The 25,519-nt window shown below is 46.3% G+C and overlaps 1 protein-coding gene across 1 annotated transcript in view; it reads left to right on the top strand.

Annotated features, from left to right (window-relative positions):
• Window positions 1-25,519, top strand: part of gli3 (GLI family zinc finger 3) — a 90,961-nt gene that overhangs the window by 12,351 nt on the left and 53,091 nt on the right. The window contains 3 exon segments of the mRNA XM_054623011.1: window positions 5,039-5,212; window positions 22,210-22,416; window positions 22,419-22,448. Of these exon segments, the coding sequence (XP_054478986.1) occupies window positions 5,080-5,212; window positions 22,210-22,416; window positions 22,419-22,448 (370 nt within the window). The 5' untranslated portion in view covers window positions 5,039-5,079.

Raw genomic sequence — 25,519 nt, 5'->3', positions numbered from 1 at the left:
TAACAAAAGGGCTCTACGTTTTAGCATGGGGAGAAACAGAATAAGAGTGGAGAGCAGATGGGAAAAACCAATACCGCCTAACTGGGCCACCAGTGCAACAAAGCTGCCTGCATTACCCCATTGTCTTCACTCCTCACAGCCCCACTTGCCCTGACACAAGTGGCTCACGAACAAAATGCAAAGTCAAAATAAATAAATAAATCTAATAAGCAGGGGGCCTGTGGGGAAAAACGCTGAAGATTTCCATTGTGGGGCCTGCTTTATTTGCCCCTTATCTACTGGGTAGCGAGCGCAAAAGAAGCATCGTGTAAGCATTACGATTACATCGTTTGGGTTTGTTACCCAGGAATGTAAGATGCACTCAGCTCATTCTGCAGTGCAACACACAGGGTCCCTCACCAGCCCTCCAAAGCATCTCGAGTGGAGAGGTCTGGGGGAGCGAGACGCACGCGAGGATAATCTTATTAGCTCCGCTGAAAGCTACTGATAGGCTGTGTTGTTGCATGTTTGTCCTTGACATGAAAAAAATATATACAAACACTCATCATTTGCACAGGCTTTTCCTATTCAAATATTGTGCAGTGCACTTGTGATAGCAGATACCAGACTGTTTGTGGAAGGGACGCTATTAAGATTCTGAACCTCAGGTGTGGAGGTAATTTAAAGACAGGTAAGGTATTTTGGTAAAATCTCAGTGCAGGAAAAAGCTTTAAAAAAACCCCCACCACATTCCTTGTTCGAAAGATGATTTACGGATTCAAGTCACAAACCAATAAATCATCTCAATAAACGCATCAACTTTAAGTTTTACAAGGTAGCAGTAAAAACAGGGACTCACACATCATTGTGGGATGATACAGGAACATGTAGCTGACTGACAATCTGAATAGCTCAGCCATGTCACGGTGTACAAAAGGGGGAGAAGGCCTAGCACTAAACCAGTTTGCATGTGCAGTATGTGTGGCGGGGGTGTGACTAATTCCTGCTAAATGGCCCTTACTTGAGGGTCTGGTCCCCATCAGCTGTAGGCCAGACTTAGTGCCATCTGGGCACAATGTTAAGTTTCACTGGTGAATGGGAGCCACAACCCCCCTCCCCCCTAAAACACCCTCTTCCCCTTTGCCTTCCAGAGCCAAGGGCGAGACATAAGTGCAGTGTTAGAACCCAGCATGGAAACCCAAGTATGTGGTTTCCTCTGAGAGCCATTGAGTTTGGGAACACCTCCCCAGTAGAAACTCACGACAGGTCCTCTAACCACCAGCGAGCACTTCCACTGTCTCCTTAAGGGGCCTCATCCACTCGCTGACCTTATCCAATGCAAACACATGCAGCCTGAGCCAGCGCATTCTGTTTTATTGCTAGATTCAGCTAATCTCGCTGAAGGGGGGCTTCCACTCCTCCTCCCTCTTTGCCCCCCTCAGTGTTTTAGTTATTCCAGCTGTGCAGGAGCCCTTAATGTTGTTGGCATAGCTGCGAAAAATGTGTGAAAACACACATCGTACACACAGGGAAACATGTGCAGGCATGCAGGGGCACAGTGAGGTGCACACACATGCATGAAACACACACACACACACACACACACACACACACACACACACACACACACACACACACACACACACACACACACACACACACACACACACACACACACAGTCTCATGCTCCTCCCTTCCTCCATTCATTTTCTCCCCCTCTTATCCCACTTCTGCTCACAATCTCCCTCAATCGTCTCCATCTCCCATCTCTCCCCTCCCCTCTAACTCGCTGTGCCGCGGTGCGTTTGTGCCGCGTTGATAAGCCTAAGATAGCAGATCTCGGTGGTCGCTGATGTAATGATGATGAATGCTGTGGCGCTGCCAGTCTCCCCCCTCAGGGGGCCCTCGACACTGAACAGTCGCCCTAATGAAATGAACACAAATACAGTACCCCGTCTGTGAGGGGGGGTTTCCAAATCTAAGAAGACACTTCAAGAGTTTATATAAAAATGTCCCTTAGTTTCTGAGTGTGTGTTTTCGTGTGCTTTGCATTCGCAAATGGAGTTGGAGGTTCACCTTAAGCAGTTTCATGGAATCAAGCTTGTAAAGACGGAGCCTTTAAATAACAAAAGGCGGTGATTTTTTGATAGCGTTAGCAGCCGTTTAAGCTCGCATGAAAAAAAAAACCTGATTTTTTTTTCTATCAAAGGCAAAAGTTTATTTTAGTGTTTCACTTTGATGTGTACAATTTGCAGATGACTTTCAACTCAGTGCCTTTGTCACCAAAGGCGTATAATTTATGTTAAATTGATTTGCTTAATGTGCTTATAAAATAAGAATGTTTTTTTTTCCGAGGGAACGGTCTGAATTGTGGTATTTTAAACCTGTTTAATCGCCACCCTTTCTGTGTGGAAGGATTACAGTTGAGCACAAATAAAGATACACCCTCTTTCTCTAGTCTCTAATTGGGTGTAGGACAGACATTTCATGGGAAAGACATTAATATGAAATTAACATTTATTTTGAGTTAGAACAGCAACCAATGCCTAGTTGTAATGCCTCCCTTTGTGCCGGGCGTCTGTGACACACCACTGATGCATGGTCTGTGAGGTAGTCCCCATACAGATGCTTATTCCTCTGCTGTCTCATCTAAATGTCTTTTAAATATCTGATTTCCACATTCTGGCTGGTGAGCACATTCGTGTTTCCTCAGTGAAGGTTCAAAGTGCTGAATGAAAAAGACATTCAAACAAGGATCTCCGTCACTAGGTGTTTCATCTTGAAGATTAAAACTTTTTCAAAACAAGACGCATTCTTTCCACAGTGTCTTGATGTAAACACAGATGGAAAGAATTGTCTTCGTGCTGGTTAGTGTCTGAGTTAGAGGGGCGAAAATGAGCAACACGCAACCACAGAGGCAGGAACATCTGCAGGATTTGGGTGTGGGCGTCCAGGTCAGAGGGATTATGGGTGAAAAGGTCCTGCTTTTAATTGCTGCTTTGGAACTGTGGCCTGCCTGGTGGAACACAAAAGGCCGGTCAGACACGCTTCACTGGCTTGGACTTGTGAATATTTGCCCGAGCAGAGGAATGCCCCGCTTTCTCCTCACCTCCCCTACGAACCCTGAATCCAGCCTACCGCCATATTCACTGCACTTGCAGCTCTTTCTATTTTAGCACTGGTCTGACTCACCTGGGGGGGCGACAGGAAGACACACACACACACACACACACACACACACACACACACACACACACACACACACACACTTACACACACATGAATGCTTCCTACACACGCAATGCATGTTAGGAGCTGTTCAGCAACAGCCTGAAAAGTACGTTCCCTCCCCGTTCTCGTTCACTGCTGTTTCTCAAGTTCAGTCATTAGAATGATGTAATGACAGTTTCACAGAAGTGAGACAAAAAAGTTTTCTTTGATCGCGCTCTTGTCTCATTTTCCGCCGATGAAAGTGAACGAGTGGCATTTATGATCAGTCGTCATAGCGGGAAACTTACAACTAAGCATGTGCAGACGGACAAGCTCGGCACAGTATTCTGACGATTAACTGCAGAGAAATGAAAGACTCTATCAAACGCATGCAGCTGTGATGTGAGATGATATCTGTTCACGTAGGACAAAAACGTCTTTGGTTGGGGATGATGGCTACATGTGTATTCATGTGGGAGTGATTAGAGGACGAGCTCTTGTTTAATTCTGTTTTGATTGGTAAGGGAGTAATTGCATTGTTTTTTTTTCCCCCTTCTCTTCTATTTTTTTTTCTTTCACTAAGCCAGAAATTGCTTACAGATGTTGTTGTCGGGTCAGAATGGATGACAGACTCTGGTTTTTTCAGTGGGTTGTGAAAAAAAACAAACAAAGCGCACAGTGTTTGTCTGAAGTTTACCCCTCACCACTTCCCCCTCGCCTTCCCTCCTTGGGGAGTTGGTAAAAAAATCAGCCTCCCCCCCCCCCTCCTCCCTCTATACTTGTAGTTCCAGCAGCACTCCTGTGTTTGCATTATAGCTGCCTTTGCTGCCCGGCCTTTGTATCCATGCATGTTTATAGGGCGGAGGACAATTAAGTGGTACAGTTGGGTAATTAGCCGGTCTTTATTGTAAAGAAAATGTTAGTCAGACTAAATATTTCCACTCATTATCCATGCATTATGGAGTCTAAGTAAAGGCTTTGTGTCGGACCAAATGAAAGCCGTCCTGTACTTTGTGTAAATGACGGGTTGTGGTGTATCGCCGTGTTGTCTCCATAATCAGAGACCTCCATGACCTAGATAGAGTGGAGTTTGTAGACAGCCTCTGAGGTGCTGAACTGAGCAGCATGTCTGCTAGACTGTTGGCTGAACCCCTTCTAAACCCACAGACAGTATTAACTTGAACCACCTTTATTCTTTGAAAGAAAAATTGCCCGGCACCATGATATTCCCAAAAGGGCCTTCAAACAACCCTTGTTTTTTCAGGACTGTGAATGTTTCTCTCTCTGTGGTATCCCCTTAGGGTTTCTCCTTTCTCTCTGGAAACACTGCTAGAGCAGGATTATTAGTATATCCACAAGCTGCCTTTACTTCTATTCTGAGATATAAAACCTAGTCAGGATGTCCTGCCTCTCTGGATGTTTATAGAGTTGTTTTTCTTTTTTTACATGAAGTCAGAAGTTTAGTGTGGCATAGTTCAAAATAAGGTAAGCTAATTTTTTCTTTTGGGATATTAAACCACAGTTAGCGGAGAAGCAGATCAGAGCCCAGCAGGCTGGAGTTAAAATAAATCAGGGTGAGCTGGTGGATTGACCCGTGGTCTGCTCTGGGCATCATGAAAAGGGAGGACTGGATCTGAAGTTTTCTCTCGCTGGGTTCTCAGTGTTAAAGTCTTTTCTCGAGGCGCTCTTTTGTTAACATTTCTTAACTTCAATCAAGCAAAAAAGACTTAATAATCGTAACTTAACACACAAATCAAACAATGATTTAAGCTCTGGAAAAACAGAACAATTATGTGCTTCATGTCTTTTTATTCACCCGCAATCTCTGTCTCTGTTCTTCTCCAAAAGTTATCCCGTCTCCATGAGGTGTTGAGGAATGAGCGATCGCCATGGAAACCCAGTCCCAGGCCAGTTCAGCAGCTGAGAAGAAGAAGAGGGTGGAGACCATTGTGGCGACCAAGGGCTCATCGGCGCGCAATGACATCAGCGAGAAGGCGGTGGCCTCCAGCACCACCTCAAACGGTACGCGTCACCTCTAACTGCACACGCTCAGCCGCTGTGGTTAATGTAAATATAAATTTGGGTCTGTTGGAATACTCCCAGTTTTTTGAAGGGACTGGTACAACAGTCAGCTCACCAGTTGAGTAATGGGAACATGCAGCCTAATTTAGGCCCAGGTAAAAACCACTACACAGCTGATCTTCAGGGACAGTAAAGTATAATACACTTTCAACATTTCTGTATCCACATTTTATGTCTCCAAAATAATGTCTAAAAAAGTTTAGGTTTTGCTGGTGACCTTCTGTTTTTTTTTTTTGCTGCACCTCCACCTCTAATCATAGAATTTTGGAAAAACTCAACTTTCTCTGTGCGACCTCTTTGATCGGTCACATCTGTTAATCAAAATTCACCCCTGGCTTATAAACATGCCACTGAATCACAGGTTTCATCCATTTTAACCTATATTTTGTCACAAAAGGCTTGCAGCTTCTCGTTCCCAGGCTTTTCTTTCCCGATGCTTTCCAGACCTCTGTGAGCTGGAGACGGAGGTGTGGCTACCATACGTGGCAACATATTTGAGCATCGGGGCCACTGACCCACTGGGGACGGAGGAATGTTATTTTAGCCTATGTTCTCATTACTTTAAGATGAAACTAACTCCCAGAAGCATTATTTAAAGATCTAGACACACAAACATGCACACACACACACACACACACACACACACACACACACACACACACACACACACACACACACACACACACACACACACACACACATCCTCACTCGCGTTACTTATGTTTACTTTCCCCATTATTCTTGCGGTGAGTCACATGCAACCGTCGCTGGTAGCAAAACTTTTGGCATGTTTACATAGCAATGTCTTTAACACATGCTATTAAAAGCTGTGTGGAGCTTACAGTTCATCAAGCCAGTTGTCATTCAGCCTTTCATTCTTAATTCAGATGCTGGAATAAGGAATATTAGATTGCGATTTTACTGTTTTTTTTTTTTTGGCTGAAAAAAAGCCTCGGAGCATCGAGCTAAAGTCATAACAAAACCAGAGTTGAGATCACCGCGGTCTAAGCTGCAGCTGTGCTCATTAGCTGTGAGAGGATTTGGAGGTTTTGGCTCTCGTAGCTGGAGCTGTTAGCCTGTTAGGGAGTTTTCTGTCGCCCCCTCCTCGACTCCACTAATGTCAAATGTGATCATCCTAAGTGCGAAGAGGAGACAAACAATCCAGGAGAGGGTAAACACGTTGCTGTTACTTGCTCCTCCATATGGGAGTTATCACAGGAAGTGGGTAAGGTAATGCATCCTTAAGCGTCTTAGTCATTCCCAGATGGCCAGCACTGTTTTATTAATTAAAGGGGCAGCAAAGGGGGGGGGGGAATGTTTGTTGTGGAAAAAGCATGGATTTAATTTGGTTACGTGATTGTGGATCTTTCTCTGTAAAGTGCTGCTTATTAAAGTTCTGAGCAGCATAAGGGTTGACTCCTAAACGCCACCAGAGACACTACAGCTTTAAGAAACGTCGCACTCCCTAAAATACAGTAGTCTCATGATTCACTCGTCGATGGGAGGGATGATACTCATCTGCAGAGAAAAGGTCCCTTTTAGATCCCAATCTTCCTCGTGGAATCAGAAGATAGCTTACACATTCTTTGTGTTGTTATAATTACAGCACATTCCCAAGTCGGCCCCCAGAACTCATAACCTCTTATCAGGTGTAACCCTACACTCGCCTCAACTTTAACCCCCGTAGCCCCGGCCCCACCGCCTCCATCCAAACAAAAGGTAATTGTGAGCAGCTGTGGAACCCCAGTGACTGGTTCTTCTTAGGGAAGGCCCGGCGAAATATTTCCCACTCGTCAAGCAGAGGAGCGGCCGACCCCTGATCTCAGCGCTGTGGAAACCCCTAGTGCTCATGCTACGATAAGTTGTGAAAAAGTGGAGGAATAAGTAAGGGAAGGGGGGCAGGTGGAGTTGATAAAGCGGATGTTTAGCTTCCCAAAGCTAGAAGATATTTTATGTGATTGGGGTCAGCTTGCAAATTGATCAGATCTTGCAGCCGGTGTGTTCTGATTAGACTTAGAATTAAACTGAACTTCTGTCACTTTACATGCACTACAGTGTAAAATGCTCCTCCTCCATTCTGCTTTCCCACTCTTGTCCAAAAGTTTTGTCCCAAGTTGAGCAGGCCCAGAGTAATTATTGAGCCCTGGTAGAGCGTTCCCACATGGTTGGCCTAAATGGTGGCTTCATCCTGTGTGCCATTCATCTCTGTGCCCCCTCCTCTTGCCACTGACAGCTCAAAAGGGCCGACTGTGCCACAACAATGCTCTGATTGGTGCTCTTTAGGAGGGGTTCGGGGGTGTGTGTGCTCTCCCCTCCCACCCTCATCATTCGGCAGGCAGGTGGACCACAAAGTCCCCTGATTCTTTTGTTGGGTCCCGAGCTTAAAAAAAAAAAAAAAAAAAAAAAAAAAAAAAAAAGATGTCCATGCTCCGTGGCTGAATAAATCCTGTCGTCATGGGATAATCTGCTAATAAAAAAAAAAGAAAAAAACAGTGAGCGGGGGGCTGAAGGATTGGTTATTTGCGAAAAAAGGGAGAGAAAGAGGGGGAAAAGTTTCTGGTTGGTCGGACTTTTATGATACAGCATGAGTGCTGCTGAGGAAAGAGAGGGAGTGAGTGTAAGTAATAGGATGAGAATTGACAAACGGGGAGCAGAACAACTGGACACAGTTCAGAAACATTTTTCAGAGAATGTCGTTTTAACATAACACAGCATCTGTGAAGCAGGTTATGAAGTGGGAGAATTGGGACCTTTTTTAATGGTCATGCATAAAAGGGCAAGAGCAAAGGCCCTCAGAGGCAAACAAGTTAAGCCTTAAAGGGCGACGCATGCGAGGCCTTCGTGTAGGTTACCGGAGAAATCCCCAAGCAAATGGAGAGCGTGGCCAAAGTGTTTAAAGAAGAAAAGGAACACTTGACTGCTTTGATGGGGAAGAGGAGGAGGAATGATGCAGAAAAAAAGGGGAGAGATAGAGGAAGAGTGAGGGGCCACCTTTCTTTTTTTTTCTTTTTTTAAGGCAGCCATTTAAATGATCAACAGTAAATAGAGGGGAATGTCATCTGACAGAAATAAAGTTCCCGTTAACAGCGGGGATGGAAAGTAATTTACAGATACGCTGTCCCCGCCATCTTTGTGCCTCCCAGATAAGGTTTCATTTCAGAAACGGATAGGAGACATTTTCACTTACGGGCCCCCATTCTGGGACACCTGTGATAACAGCTTGTGGACCCCTAATTGAAAATGGGTTTCAAAATGGATTTTCACTTTTCTTCCACCATCCACCCTCCTCTACCTCCCCCCTCCTTCTCCATTCCCTCCCTCCCTCATGACTAACCCCCCCCCCGTCCCCACCTCCACCCTCGTCAACACCCAGCTCCATCCCTTTTTTTTTTTTTTTTTTCCCTTGCCGTTCCCTCGTCGTTGGCAGAGGGATGCAATATTGGAAGGACGGGGAGGGAGAAGGGAGGAAGGGGGAGGCGTGGGGGAAATGGAGCACTGGGAGCGGATCATCCCTCAGCCCGTGTCACAGCTATGACAGCCGCGTGATCCGTCTTATTAATGAAATCATTGATCACTTGATGGGACTCATAATCAACTGTTTCTCCACTGTGTCCTGCCTCATCTCCTCCTCCTCCTCCTCCTCCTCCTCCTCCTCCTCCTCATGCTGCCACCTCTGCTTTTACACGTTTTATCCCTGTTGTGTGTGTCCCCCCCTTAAAAGATGATCTTTTTTGTGTGCAAAAAATGATTAATAAATACATAAAATTAGCAAGAACACCCAGACGCTGCCTGACAATAAATTCTGACAAGTGATGCGGCATGAGCGTTTAAAAATGACAACGATTGAAATAGATGTATCTGCTTACTTCCTTAAACTGGCCTTTATTTTAAGACTAAACAGGTATTTAAGAAATGCACTTAGTAGTTTGTGCACCGCTGCTGCCTCAAAGGGGATCTCTGTCATCTGTATTTGTGCTGTATGTATTTCATGGGGACCAGAGGAGGAAGCAGGGGCCCCTCTGTGTTACCTTACTCTGGGCTCTGCCTGTGGGGGCTAATGAGAGAGGACTGATGGAGGGATAAGGGACCTCATGGGAGCGCTGGCTGGCCTACGGGTCAAACAGCACAATGGAGGAGGCGTTATAGAGACTGACACACAACCCCACACAGGAAAACTGGCTTTTAGTGTCAAAAGACCCCTGTATGGTACATAAATAATACATAAAATACATAAAAATGTTAAATTTAAGCAGAAATAAAGAGAAGAAAACACTATTTTAGTGACAATATGGCTGTTTTCATGATAGCACACCATGCGGTTTTGAAGATATATAAGTATCAGATATGAAATCTACCTGTAGATTAGGGTTTGTAAAGTCACTCTGGCCCCATGTGCACTCACTGTGGATGTGCTTCGCCTTCACTGGTCGAGCCATAGCCATTTCATGGACTTCTGCACTGAAGGCAATTTCCTGCAGCAGCAGGGGGACAGGCTTTGGCAGAGCCACCTCACAGGGGCCTGAGGCGCAGGATTAGCTTAGCCTCGCCGCTACTCAGGGCGGAGGGGAACCTCAGCTGCCCGGCCCAGCCTGGCCTCTCTCGTCTGGCACACTTCCGCGGGCCCAGATCCGCCTGGTCGGTGCTCCACTGCTCCTTCACTGTTGGAAGATGCATATAAGCCACCGCCTCAAGACTTTTGCATGCTGTGGAGATGGAGCCAGAAAGAAGCTGTAGTGGAATTGCATCTTTGTTTTTTTTGGTCAGGGATCAGCTGACTTGTTTGCCCTGGTGGATGTAGCGAGGCATGTGGCTTTGAATCTTATATGGCCCTTGAATGAAATTAAGATTTGTTATGATTTTGGGTCATGTTTTTGTAGTTTTGGCAATGATAAGGGTGAAGTAGAACTGGAACATATTGCTACAATTAAGTCTGACAGAGGAAGAAACAGATAGACTTGTTGTTAAACATATTATTTAAACCACTTTATTTGGATGGATAAAACCCAAATTGAGCCTGAATTGCAGTTCTTTGTTGGAGAACCGGACAGATGCACTATTATGTTAAATACAGCAGGGTTTTTTTTCACAATTTGAGCACCCTGGGAGTTTCTTAAAAACCTGTATGATTGTGTTCCTTGCTTGGACTTCCTTGTAGTGGTGATGCCGCATATCCAGATCCTGGCAGTTAACTTGATAAATGGGATAATTACCAATAGAGATCATGGTCGAAATTACAAAAAACAAGACCCAAATTCATTCAAACTATCTCTATCTGACACCTCAGTGATATATTTTTAACTCTAATCTGTTGTGATAGTTCATGCTGACCATCACAAAGGCTCCTTAGGAGAACCTGAGATCATTTTCACTGACACGCTGAGAGCCAGAATGGCCTTGGAGTCAGAGGTCACCCGGGTCAGATCCAAGTCTCTGAGCCAACTACCCAGCCTCACAAGGACAAATCAGCCTGCCCCGTGTGAGGTGGATCGAGGGGACATCGACCAACGTGGCCCTGTACTGCGGCCCTGTCGGATCTCACTCCTCTCAGTGAGGGAGGACGACGACCAAGGGCCCCGTAAACCCATAAACCCATAAACCCATAAAGTGGGGAAACAGTAGTTGATTATTCTACCACTCTGTCCATTTGCCGGGAGGCATCAGTGGCCCGCCTCCTGCCAGGAGGAACAAAGCGGGGGTGTCCTGACCCTGCCAGGAAGATTTATTGTGGTGTGTCCTTTTACGCGTCCTTTCTGTTTGGTTCGCTCGCTCAAGGCTCCTTACCACAGTTGGATTCTTGTTGGATGGGAGGAAGTAGCAACTAGTGGCCCTGCCACCAGGGTTGGAGTTCATATGAAAGACTACCACTAGTTATGTCTACATTCTGTTCTCCTAAAGATACTGCAATACTATGATACTGTACAAGTTGTTTTTCAAGACTAATTATTTGTATTATATGCATTTGAAGATATTTTCAGATTTGGCATTTTTCTTAGTTTGCTTGTTTGACCTATAAGTGGTAGGATGTAGAAAAATAATTGGATCTCTGTGTGCTGAACAAATAATGTTTTATTAGATTGCATATGCATGTTTTATGTGTAGATTACAAGATATAAGATACAGCAATTTATTAAACATGTTTTTAATATTTATGTACTTTACCCCCTATCAAGTAAATCTTTCTTTCTAACATGTTGGCATAGTGGCAGCTGTCATTTAAAATGATGGATAACTATGCAATATTTAATTAAGGTAAATTAACAGTATGCATTATAGTTTTAACATGTTACAACATGTGAACTCTGCTGTACAAAGTTCAAATGAAAATGTCCATCAAAGTCTTTGCTTGATGTCCGGTTAAACAAAGCGTCCTGCAGGTTTCAGGTCATTTTCTGCGCTCTGCTCAAGACTCACTGGATTAAATCAAGACATGCTTTCTGGTTTGAGGGAGCACAAAAAGGCCCCATACCCCCTAATCTCTCTCCCCTGACCTCCACACCCTCTGGGCCTTGACTCTCACCCTTCTCCCTGCTCCCCCTCCCCTTTTCCCCTTTTCCCCTTTTCCCCTTTTCCCCGCCCCAACTCTCTCCCCTCGCAGTGCGAAAGAGGAGCTAGGATCAAAGGCCATAAACCACGGCAGTGATTTCTGGTGATTGATTAGAAGCAGAGGTTGAGAAGCAGCAGCTCTCACCCCTTCCAGTCTTCCCACCCTCCGGTGCTGCGTACGCATTCTCTCCCAGGGCTCTCTCGTAAATAGCTCGGGCTTTAAGTGTGAAAAGAGTTGCCGCGATTTGGCAGACGGAGCCCAGAAAACACATCCGTGCCGGGGCGGCCGGGCCAGGTTTTTCTGCCTCTTCCTCCTGGATGGCAGGGGGGGGGGGTGGTGGGTGTCAGTTGATAAGAACCATTTGTTGTCTCGCTCGGATCTGGGGAGGGACAGTGTAATCCCCTCGCCCTGGTCTGTTCGCAGAGCTGGAGGAAAAGAGCAAGGGGAGAGGAGGAGGAATTGATTTTCAGAGAGAGGGCATGCGGAGAATTGAACTCAGATGTGTTGCAGAGACGGGGTCTGAAAGAAACATTCTACTCGCGGGGAAACAAACGTCTGTAGCTTACAGCGGAGGGGCCGTGCAACTTGAACTTGAGCAAAGTCCTTCTAATGTTAATCAATTGCATAGCTGTCTTTCACCCTTTCTCTCCCCCGCCTCCTCCTCCTCCTCCTCCTCCTCCTCCCTCCCCCTTGTCCTGAGCCCAACTCAGCCTGCAGGCCTCTTTACAAGCAACTGGTCCTGCGAAGGCATTTTAATGGGCCATGTCCGTTCAGAGGCATTGAGATAAATACTTGAACCTAATCTCCCGCGTGCATGCTTTCGCACGGAGACACAAATACACTCGCACCTCTCTCTCTCTCTCTTTCTCTCTCTCTCTCTCTCTCTCTCTCTCTCTCGTTTCCTACGCCGCCCGATCTCACCTGGAGCTGCGAGTCTAATGATGTTTCGGAAGCGTGGGCCTCGCAGCGACAGCTCCAGTCCCGGGGAGATGTGTCTCATGTCAGACTCCGCGCCAGACAGACTCCAATAAGGGAAGGGGGTCTGGTGGTGGTGGGGTTGGGGTTGGGTGGGGGTGGGGGTGGGAGTTCTTCAACGCAGCTGGACCGAAGCCAAAACTAAAAGTGCAATTCTCCGAAGGTTTTGGTTTTTTTCCTCTGTGGTATTTACAAAGTGATTGAGCACATTTCTGAGTGTCATGGAGGATCTCATTACGCTCCTAAAAGCTTTTTATCCATCGACATGCTTTAAGATGTGTACACATGCGGCGCATACTGTAGATACTCGACCACGCATGCACGCAGACACATAATCTGTCATTTTCTCCCACTTTCCTCGACGGCACCAAACTGTACACACACACACACACGCTCGGTGCAGCTGGAGGATGGGCCGTCATTATTAACTGTTTGGCGACCTCATGACTTCATCTTCGGCGCTGTCAGAGGCGGCCCACATTATGTCTCCGCTCGGCTCAATGGGCTCTTTGTTCTGGTTTGGCTCTGGAGCAGCTCAGCATGGGGCTGCGTGAGTCCAGCAGTCCCACTGCGGCTCTGGAGGGGAAGGGGGGGGGAATGGATGGATGGATGGATGGATGGATGGATGGAGGGAGTGTGCGGGGAAAGAGATGAGGGGGAGATTGAGGAGATTTGAGAAAGACATGGGAACTGGGAGAATGTGGGGATGATACCGGGAAACCGGGAGTGAGTATCAAGAGATTAGTGGGAAGAAAGTGTGAATACGATTCAGAAGGTGGGATGTAGGGAGGTAAGAGAGGGAGGGAGGGAGGAGAGAGGGAAGGTAATGCTACATGCCACAGGTGAATCCTAAAGTAGCCTTTTACTATGATGATTTTAAACACTGCTGTCCTTCCATCACACTGATTCACTCAAACACCAGATTATGAAGGCATGGTGTCGTCTGAGCTCCACCGGGCCATCCTCATGTGGAATGTGGGATTAATGGCAAAGTAATGCAGAGATTAGAGAGGGAGGCGAGAGGTGAGCGGGAGAGGAGGATTGTTACCGGGCGGGAGTGACAGGAGAGGTCATACATGAGGAGAGCTCATTACAGGGAGGGGACAGTAATAGACGGGGGGGGGAGCGTAGGGAGGGAGGGAAGAAGAACGTGTTAAAGGGGGAGATGTATGAGCCGCCACCAAAAGAGCAACTTTCACTTTATAGACTAAATAAAACTTCTAATGTCATGGTGACATTGTCGGAATGTGTCCGTTTACATTTTCATTGATGAAGACACATTTTCACCATTTTAAATTTGCATTAACAGCTTTATTTTAACACTTTCCCCAACGTCACTGAACAATTTTTAGATAAATCTGATAAATGGTTGCTTGATTGATTAGAAATAGTACAACTTTGTTGAAGAAGAAGCAAGTTTTTTACCTAAAAGTAAACAGATTGGAACTGTTGGCTGTATTACCATGGCTCTTCAAGGTGTAACCTCCCCATTAGTGATGCAGGAAACAGAACTTTAAGATCATAAACTAGATGTTGCTGCAAAGTCGTGCACAGTTTCATAGACTTTTCAATCACAGAATCAGATTTTTTTCAATGTAGGTGCTTTGATGAAACAGAAATAATTTCATGCCTAACCAAACCTTAGAAATCTTGGACACCTCAGATTACTCCTCTCTTTATTACATACTACAATGTCCACTCAGTGAGCGTGTATAGGACTCAGTGATCTAACCTCTAGTCCATCATATGGTCTAAACCTGTAACTTTCATCCTGTATTGTGCTCTGCAGAGCCACTTATCTAATCATATAGAAAGTTTGGTGCCTTTTTCCTTTTCCCCCACTCACCTCCATTCCTCTTCCCAGCAGACAGCAGTTTAGTCTGTTTGGCCAACATAGCAGATCCTCTAATCTGCAGAGCTTTCGCTGCCCGCTGCAGAGGCTGTAATGAAGGGGTCCAGGTCTCACCTGTACTTTAAAGGGGGGAGAGTGGTGAATTACACCCTGTTTATTAAGCGGGCACTCCCATTCATATCACACGCTGGGGGCGGGTGAGGGTCAGGCCTGGGGTTTGGCAGCCAACCGTCAGCCGTAATGATGATAGGATGTTGGAAGGCATTCGCTGATTGAAAGGTTCATAAAGAGTTCTTTGTGAGGCGCTTTGGCACTTTTTAGGTCTTGATGAAAAAAACACATAGTGGAAAATGAACTAATGTTATTTTAGATAATGAATGTGTCAAGCTGTAAAGGCAAAAAGTGTATTCAATTAATGCTTTTTTTGTTTTTTAACACGAGGTGACTTAATGTTTGTGCAGAACAGCCCCTCATTGTGGGAGCAGAGTGAAAGGAGTCGGTTGAGTTGTGTTATTTTTATGGCGTTTGGCTTGTAGTTTGGAATTCTGATTGTCATGCTCTCTGGTAAAAAGACCTTGTGTCCAAATCTGACGGGTTAGGAACTGTAAGCATTACCAGCTGCAGCATCAAAGGTCCGTGCATGCTGTTCATTTAACCCAGATCCGTCACACTCGTGTGTAGCCCCTGATTCAACCTGTAATGTAGACATTCAGCAAAAGGCATTAGACTGAGACTAATGTAGAGTTATGGACGCAAATGTACTCCCAGCAGCTCTGTACCTGTGATATAATATACTCTATAGTTGAGAGTGTTTGGCTAGGGTGCTGTTATTGCAGTAAATTCATAGGTTAACAATGAATAATAATATAATAATTTAACATACACATCTGGCTAAATGTAATAGTTTCCTCTTGGTTTTGTTCCACTCCATGCTGGTGTTTGTGACACCTGTCAATAAAGATTTTCAAAAATGGTGTCTAGAGTGGTTAGGTATGAAAATGGCATTGATTCAGTGTAAATAGTGAAAATCATAAGGTAAGCCTAGTCAGGAAGTGTGTGGTAGCAAAGTTAAGAAGCCAATCCAATAAACCAAAAACGTCCTTTGCAGACTGAAAAGAGACGAAGAAGACTTTTAGCCATTTTTCTACAGTTTAGGCGTTTCCTTGTGGACTGAGACCTTTACCAAAATGACCTGGAAATGATATGCTGGCTTTCACACTAAATACAGCATTTTCTTGGTGTTGTTCGAACATGGCTCTTTTCCTGAGTTGCATAGCAGGTGTGAGAATAGATCATCAGCAGCAGAGCAGGCAGTGAATTAGACAGACAGATCTGAACATCCACGAGCCTAATCACCACAGCAGAGAGAGAGAGAGAGAGAGAGAGAGAGAGAGTCCACTCTGGACTTAGACGTTCACCAGTCATTGATAAAGTGCTTAGCAGCAGGGAAATTAATGAATCCGGCCCAACTGGGAGAGGGGGTTTTGGGGTTGTAGGGGAGGGAGAGGAAGAGGAAGGGGAGGAGGAGGAGGAGAGCTGGTGTGCGGGGGGGTAATCCTGTTCCAGCTAAATGGCTGATCCCTCTCATTCCTTAGATATCAAATGTCAAGAGTTAAATTAGCCTGCTAGCCTCAGATAGGAGTTAACATGCTTTTAAATGGGGCGGGGCGCTGCGATTCCTGCCCCTTCTGGGACGGCGGGCAGGTGCCTTTGAAGTGTCTAATTATCCAGCTCCCAGTAAGTGCAGGCTAACTATCTTAATGGGGGCCTGTATGCCTCAACGCAGCTCACACAGTTATGCACTTAACACATGGACCTGAATGTGTGAATATGCATTTTTTTTTAAGCAAGCAAAAACACATTGTTTATATGAAAGTATTTAGGGGGGGATCCAACATAGAGGTCAAGTTTGAACAATTAAAAAGTTTCTATCCTGTAAGGTGGGAAACATCCACAGTGGCATTTTGGATCGTATTTAAAGTGCTTGAAATTACTGTATTATTTTTTCAATTTTATCCAAACTGTTGGCTCCATGTTTCTTTGCTTTGGCTGGATATCCATTTCTCTTGGCGAGCCGTTCCTAATCTGAGTGCCACAGACTTGGTCCGGATCACTCTGGTGTCAGAAGTGGGATTCCAATGCTGAGGCCCAGTGGAAAGCTGGCCCACTCTGGTCTGTTGGGCATTGTGCCCAGATTCACCCTAAAAGACCCACTATCCCGATCGGACATAGCTCTGCCCTAGTCTGCCCTAGCACACAATCATTTCACATTGTTATGGAGGACAGGATACATAACTAACAGGTTAATGGCTGATCAGTGCTGGCTTGTGACTATCTGAATCAATGCTTATACAGTCTATGAGCCAATCAGAGCACTAAATGGCTTTTTTTTTTTTTTGCTTTGAAGCGTTGATCGAATGCATCTCTTGGTGTTTGATTCCTAAGAGAATGCAGGCCAAGGTGCCCTTTGAGTGAAAAACCTTAAAAGCCATAACTATCCATGGTCAAAAAACACATCAGTGTGCATTTTAGAGTCAGGGCTTTCAGCTGCAATGCTCATTGCTCCCTCACAATGTGGCCCTGATGAAATGGTAGTGGGGTTTCGGGCTGCTCTACGGTGGGCCTGTGCCCCTAATGGGTGAATAAGGGGTAGCTGGGGGCAGGCGGAGGCTTGGCACGATACAACCCCGCTGTGAGGCTGATTTGAGGTGAGCGCAGGGAAGAAGGAAGGAGCCGAGCAGGCTTTGATTTGCCCCTCCCCAACCCCCCGGGGCCTGGAGGCTGGGACGGCGAGATGCTGAGCTCTGGGTGCGTCCCAGCAGACCCCTGGCGGCAGAGAGAGCAAGCTGGGACCGCGGGGGCTGTGAGAGCAGGGGGTTTGGGGCGTGGGCTGCCGAGAGCCAAATTGAGATGTGGGAGTCGTCACATTTTTTTTTGGCCTAGATGAATATTGAAGAGGGCATTTGCGGGCGCTGTGTGGGAAATCAGCCGCTGACAATAGACTGCTAACCAGGAGAGGGAGAACATCCTGACCTGCCCATGCCTCTCTCTGCAATTCGTCCAAACATCAGTCACAAGCTGATGGTTAAATAATGCACCACTACGGATTCCCTCTGCAGAGACAGAATCAAACATGAGCGCAAAAAGTTAAAGGGGAGTGAAGTCTGTGTATGCTGAAGTTCTCCAGAGGTCCGTCAAATCGTTTGAGTGGGGATTGCCAACTACCCCGCCCACAGATATCAGGCCAATGACCTGATTCTGCCTTCTGACATTCAGAAGATTTTGTTCGTCAAGGACTTTCTCGAATGTCACCCTTTTTGGGGCAGATACAGGAAGCTCCGTTAGGACTCTATAACCTTCACATTTTGCAGAGATGAACTCTGTTGTTGGTAAGGAACCCTAGCTCCTCGTGGCTCGGAGCCCGGCAGCCAAGAAGTTGATCAGAAAAATACCTCACACAATTGCGGTAATCCCCCCCGTGCTCTTGTTGTGTTGGGTTCGGTGGAGTTTGAGCGCTCTCCCTCTCCCTCGTCTTTCAGCCTGCGCTAATCGTGAATGATTCCCTCTGTCTATAGCGCCAATGCCAGGGCCGGTGAATCAGGTACATAAGCCTAAGCCGCTTGGAGAGGTGCTCTTATTAAACTCTAGCCAGCTGCTGGAATTTTTTTTTTCTTCCCCCTCTCATTGTTAATTGGGGAGTCTTGAGTCTTTCCCCGGGAGTTGATTTGCAAGAGAAAGAAAAAAAAGGAGCAAGAGATTATTGCACAGGAGGAGAGGAGCTTTGAAGAGGTGTTTTGTGATTTCACTGTATATATCCTCCGCTCCTCTCCTCCTTGTTCGCTCTCCATGTGCTCCCCGGCCAAAACCTGTTTGTGCCACTGACAACGGTGCTTTGAGAAGTTCGAAGGTGGAACACAGCATATGTCTGGCTTTGGCTCAGAGGTACAACAACACCTCCTCTGATGTTTAGGCTTTTAGGAAAAGGCGGAAAAGGATGGGGAAAGAGTTGCAACGAGCAATGGCCCTTTGTGCACCCCCGAAATGTACATGCCGCAGGTTTTAGAGAGTCTGACTGACTGAGTGCAGGCCGGAGGGCAAATGTAGATGCTTGAGAGTCAAGGACAGATTGGCATGTGAAGGAACCGACAATCCTTGTTTTTAACCTCTTGCCTCTTGAAAATACCTTCAAAAACAACAAGCAAAGGGTTTTGTTTCACTTTTCATTTCTTTGAATTGCCTTGGCACCCTTAACTTTAGCCCCCCCCTTTGTCCCGGAGCCCAACTCTCAGAGGAATTGGCCCCACTCCATATCTCATTATCTCTTTTAAGATTTCATTTTGTCATTGCATCCACAATCTCTTTTATGCCGCCATATTAAAAGGCCATGCATAGGGGGGTTTTTCTCTGAAGGTATTCGCACCAGAGTCTTACAATGGAGACCGCAGACAAGGGGGGGGAAAAAAGGGAGAAACCTGGGCTTTAGGATTTAATGAGTGGCTTGCTGGGGGTGAAAGAAGGATAGAAAGCAAGTGGGGCAGAGCAAGAGAGAGTGCATTTGTAGAGGGTTAGAGAGAGAGGGAGGAGAAAGAGTAGTAAGGGAGGAAGAATGCAGGAATGGAGCACAAGGTACCATAATAGTGGCAGAGAAAGCTCCTGAAATACTAGAGCCGGGGCGTGTGCTCTGATCAGGACGGCAGTGAGCACAATTACCTTCTTTTCAAATCCTTCAGTGACACTGCGGGAGGAAGGAGGACTTTGAAACTTGAAAGGCAGGAGCCCGCTTTCAACCTCAAACGCGAGCAGGAAAGGGCTCTGAAATTTGTTCAGTGCTCCCCATCCACCATTAGCTTGTTTCTTCCTCTCGCCTCCAGGCATTTAAGCGCTTTTTGAAAAGATGTTAAGAAATTCAATCACCATAGAGAGAGAGCGGGATGGTTCTTTTTTTCTGGGTTTTTTTTTTTGTTGAGAGGCATGCTTTCCTCTGGTCCACAGAGGACCGGCCTGCTGCTTTTGTATTGGGCTGAATAGACCTGCGAACTAGTGGAGGACTGGATGCGGCAACCATGGGAAAAGAGAAGAAAATAAAAGAGGAATGAAAAATGAGGGAGGGAAAAGGGGAAAGGGTCTGTGGGGCTGATGGTCAGAGTTAGAGGAGTGTTGCATGGTTGAACTTTGTGTTTACCTTCGTCTGCCCCGTCTTCATTAGACCCCCTTTTTTTCTTTGACATGCCTGACATGTTGTAAGGATACAAAAAGTTTCCACCAGCAGGTACAGAAGAAAAACCTTACTAGAGATTTCTCTTCTTCTTCTACCAGTCCGAGGAGTCCATTGACCCTTGTGCTGCTGAGTGTTTGTTTAACCATTTAAGGTGCTATAAACTGAAGTAATGAAGCCCCTTAAGGTGGTATATGGTAGAATGATGAACCCCCGCCGTGGTGACTGGAGGGGGATGGTGGGACTGTCACTCTGCTGTGATTGAACTATTAGTCGCTTGACCTCCCTCAGAGGAGAGGGACATATCTAAATAGTAGTGGGGGTCACTGGAGAAGGAGAAGAAAGAAAGGAAGGACAATAGGGGAAATATAGTGAACAAGATGAAATCTAATAGTGAAAAAATAAGAATACACAGTGTGTCTTTTAAAGTAAAAGTAAAGTCTCCTGTGGAGTTTTTCGTAGATTCTGCAGAAGATGTTTTAGGCCGGTTTTAGTGCACAGTGGCCTCCCAACTGCTACGCTATTTGAGGCCCCCAGTGATTAATGTATTTATAAAACATCAAATATAGCTCATAAATATGGACACAGTTTTTTACTTTCCCAAATTTAAAGCTAGATCTTCTGGAAGTGAAGGAGTACGCAGTGGAAGCCTGGGCTACACACGGCTACATGCTCCACCCTTAGCAGCGCTTGCTCCCAGCGTAGTTTACAGTCTCGACTTCTTTCAATCCATGTCAGGAGATGAACCCAATTTCCAAATCCCTTTATGTTAATATTGCGCTTTTGCAAGAGCAGACCTATTAATCCAGCTTTAACCGTATAAGTGCCATTATTCCCTTAATAAGATCACTGGCTGCGCAGTATAGGATTAAATACTTATATCATAACTGACGCTGTCATTTCCTGCGGATGAGAGTGGCTTGCCTCTCTGGCTGTCAGTTCCGCGTTAAAGAAATCCTTGAATCTGCTGCCAGTGCTGCGCTGAGGCACGGCTGGGCCCGAACGCCGGTAATGGATGTGGGAGAGTGAGGGGAATAAAAGCGGGACCCGTGGGTTGTGCTCTCTCTCTTCTTCGCCTCCCCTCAATCTCATTCTCTCTCCCTGCTCCTCTCTCTTAACCTCCCCCCTTTTCTGATCGCTTCTCTTCTTCTGTGAAGTGGTACAGCGTCATGGCGGCCCTCTTCAGCGCTTAAGGTAGTGCTCTTTAATCTGGCCCCTCTCTTCTGTTCTTAATTGGCTGTTGGATGCTGTTGGGTTGCAGTGCGTAGTTGGGGAGTCTTGCACTGATCGGATGCTAGTACGGCCGAATCTCTGGCGCCGGAACAATGGCGTTTTGCCAGTTTCTCTGTGAGCAAGAAAGAGAATGGGAGTAAACGGATGACTTACATCCTCAAAAAGTGAAATCATCATTGCATATAACCAGAGCTGAACATGGAGACCATTCACAGCAGCATCTGATAAACCAGTCAGGGCCTGAATAGAGACTCACTCTGCAGACGATCTAAATGAAGCGCACCAAACATTTGAAGGCATTTCTTCCTCTTCATCAGTCTTACATGCTATGCCAGTTTCTGAGTTAGTCTATATAGTATCCTACTACAGAAAAAGACTAATACCAGGTCAGGAGGCTAGCTGACCTTTGCGCATGTCATTTCAGAGTTCAGGCCAAGGGGTCAAGGGTCGTGTCTTTTCTGGTGGCGCGCAGCCCTTGAACTCAACTCCACATTTATCCTCTTTACCCAGCATGCCAGGAAGCTTTCTCCAGAGACCCCTCTCCTCCTAATTTTGCCGTCAGAGTAAGACAGATTTAGTTTGAGAACAGAGAGACAGAGGGAGAGAGAGAGAGAGAGAGTGGGGAGAAGGGGGGAAACAAGACAATGGAGGAGGGTGGGGTTGATACAACCCATGACGCTGGTTAATGGGCAGCTTGGAATGCAGACGCAAAGCCTGCGTTGCCTCCTCCGTGGGAATCCATTTCTTCATGAAGAAAAGTACAGATAGAGCTGAATTTAAGAACTGAATTTTGGGAAAGGAAGAGGTTTGGATTTTTTCATTCATAATGTCCATTGACTCATGCACCGTCTGCCTCTGAACTCCCACATTTGGCGCCATGGAAGACAAACCCATAACGCCCAGTAGGTTTTAAGCATACAAAGCTGATCTCCAGCTCCTCCATTCACCTGCCTTCTATGTGAGCGGACCTCCTCACCATGTGGGTGTTCAGACCACGCTTGTGTTTGGTTGTGTTGTGTATGAAACCTAAGCATCTGTTTCTCCCAACTTTTTATTCTTAAAATAATTGTTTTAACATCATATTCCCCTCCTCCCTTTCTATCTATCATCCCTTGCAGAGGACGAGAGTTCAGGCACGCCGTACCACCGCGAGAGGCGCAATGCCATCAGCTCCCAGGCGCCCCGCGGCCCCGACAGGAGCGTGAGCGAGGAGCCCTCCACCTCCACAGAAGAACGCCCCTCCCTGCTCAAGAAGGAGCTGCACGGGTCCTTACCCCACCTGGCTGAACATGCCCTGCCGTACCGGGGCACTCTGTTCGCCATGGACCCCGCAACGGCTACCTAGACCCACACTATCGTAAGTCCGCAAGCCACAAAATAGTTGGTATTATTTATCTGTAAAGTGGAAAGCTTGTAGATTTTGTGAAGAAAAAGAAACTACACGGCTCAAGGACATCTTAGCAACCCCGACCGCTGAGGCCAAGTTTGTCTATTTACTGTAGGCGAGAGGCAGGACTGCCAGATGCTTGATTAAGTCTGACAGATTAGCCTCTCTCACACACACACACACACACACACACACACACACACACACACACACACACACACACACACTTTGTGAACACACGCATGCACACTTGTCTTGTTTGGTGCCTGGGAAGTTAGTATGGGGAACGGCCAGCGTAGCTTCTTAATTCCCTCATTAGGGGCCTGTCTGAACACAGTACTCTGCTTTCCCTCATCAACACACACTTCAAAGCCCCAAAGCAGCGCCGCGTCAAACCTCACCACCCCTACTCTCTCTCTCTCTCTCTCTCTGGGACTCAGAGACTGTGTGAGAGAAAGGCGGCGAGAGAGAGAAAAAAGAGGGAGAGAGAGAGAGAGAGAGAGAGAGACTACTGGAGATGAAGCCTGAGAGATTGAGGTGAAGGGAGAGCTGTGGCTTGAGTAAGATACCGAAGATAATTTGAAGAAAAAAAAAAAGGTGATATAGACAATAGGAGTCAGATGAAAGCGAAGCTGTGTGTGTGTGTGTGTGTGTGTGTGTGTGTGTGTGTGTGTGTGTGTGTGTGTGTGTGTGTGTGTGTGTGTGTGTGTGTGTGTGTGTGTGTGTGTGTGTGTGGAAAGAGAGAACAGGAGATGGATGATTGGGGAGTAAGAGGCTGATTAGGAGGTTAATTCAGCGGCTGCTGTAGCATGGACTTAGCCTGCAGACAAGGATTTGATGTGATAGCTTGTTTAGTTTGGTTAAATTGGCTCTGAATTGGGGCAGACAGAGTGGGACAGAGCCATTTTAATCCCGTGGCAGTAATGAAAAAGTCCAGTGGACCCCAACACTATACTGTAACTCTATTTATTCAGCCAGTTCATTAGCTACCGCTCCATCGTGTGCTTGGGTGCCTGGGAGTCACCAAGGTGCCTCTTTAAGAGAAAGGTTACTGAAAAACCAGCGCTGTGGACAGGGCCCTCGAGGGCAGAACATTACTGCCCATTACATCCTGACCTAACTCAGCAACACTGCCACTTCTCATTTCATGTGTGTGTGTGTGTGTGTGTGTGTGTGTGTGTGTGTGTGTGTGGGGTGGGTGTAAGTGTGAAGGAGCTCTGGAGGTTCCAGACCACTGAAGCCTCGGGGTAGGAGTGGAGGAGAGAGAGGAAGGGGGGAGGGGGTCAATCTGGGGCTTGGGGTCATGTGGAAAAGTCACAGTCTGAAATGGAGAGTTCAAAAGCAGCAGGAAAAAGTCAAAAGGGGCCGTGGAGCTTCAAGAGGCTTTTTTTTCTTTGTGCATTGAGGCTCAAGAGGCCGGACGACTCGCAATCATATACGCGGCGGAGTTTGAGTAGAGCACAGTGATGCTTGCTGGGAAGCTGCAGGCATGATGAACATATATTTTACCCTCCTTCTGCACTGCTTCTTCCACATTTCAATATAAAAGTCTAAAGTGTTAGTGCTGGAATAAAAAGTCGTTGAACTTATCTGCAATAATTTGATTTCATTTTGCAAAAAAATGCCAAACATTTTCAAGCTGCAGCTTCTTAATGTACGAGAATTTGCTGCTTTTCACTTTTTAAAATCATTGTGAATTGAATATTTTAAGTTTTTCAGTTATTGGTCGAACAAAACAAGCAAACTCCAGATGTTACTTTGGGCTCGGATTTTGTTTTGTAACCATTTCATATATAAAATCGATTAATCAATTGAAAATCTTTTGTCAGAATAATCAATAACAAATATAATTTTAAATTGCAGCCCTAACAAAACCCTAACAAAAAAAAAAGTTAAGACTGATTTTGCTATTAGGAGAAATGACACCAACAAAGGAAAATAAAACTGAGAAACACAAGGTCTGAAAGCCTTCTAGTGTTTTTCATTGATGTCAGTTCTCTGATCCGGACTCTGCTCAGGAAGACTTATGATCTGAGATGAGGGCATTACTGTGTAAAACACCTCCTCCTGGCCTCAGGTGTTAAGGACATGGGGTGTCCCTAAAGGCGGCGGTCCCATTCTGTCTGATTGAACCCAGCACCAGAGCTCAATCCCCATGAGCTCCGGCGGTCTGAGGGTCAGCAGAACCAAAGGGTTCCCCTAAAAAAAAAAAAAACTCCACTTCCCCTCCCCCCCCTCCCTCCCTCAGCCTGCTTTGAACCAGAAGCCTGTAGTGTCTGTCGCCACTCCTGCGCCACAAAGGTGTAAAAAAAAAAAAAAAGCCACCGGCTCCTGTTCTGGTGTCTGGTTCCAGCACACACACACACACACACACACACACACACACACACACACACACACACACACACACACACACACACACACACACACACACACACACACACACACAGACCCTTACTCCACCAGCGGTAGTCCCTCTCCATGAGGGCTTTGTCACCTCCTAAATTCATCCCAGGTGTGCATGTGAGAGTGTGTGTGTGTGTGTGTGTTTGTGATGGAGAGGGGGCCCTAAGCCGTTGTGCTGTGCTTGCATAGTGTGCCACGCCACGCAGCAGACAGCCAGGTAAATCCGATTACTCTTGGCGCTGCTGTGTTGTCAGTGCTTAATGTGCCTAAATGCGACGGCACCTGCAGCCTCCCCACACCTGGTCGCCGGGTCGTTAACGTGGCGGCGAATTTCTGGGAGGCGTAGGAGTCGAAACAAACGAGAAGAGAGCAAGAAGGGGTTTTTTTTTATCTTTCGGGGGCCTCTGCTCGGCTAAATCTCTGCTATTCACCCAGACTCGTGATCTCCCACTCTCCTTTCACGTCCGTGGCCTAAGACTGTGTTTACTCATTTATTTATTTTTACACCCACTTCAGCGCGGAAAGGAAGAGGCGCTAAGGAAACATCGGCCCTATTGTTAGCATTAGCTAATTGTGGTGATGCCTGAGTCTTAGCCGCTTTTCTCGGGCAAACACTGGATAAGAGTCCACACATC

This window comes from Anoplopoma fimbria, chromosome 21, assembly GCF_027596085.1.
Source record: "Anoplopoma fimbria isolate UVic2021 breed Golden Eagle Sablefish chromosome 21, Afim_UVic_2022, whole genome shotgun sequence".
Classification (NCBI taxonomy): domain Eukaryota; kingdom Metazoa; phylum Chordata; class Actinopteri; order Perciformes; family Anoplopomatidae; genus Anoplopoma; species Anoplopoma fimbria.
This window is presented reverse-complemented; position numbering and strand designations above follow the sequence as displayed.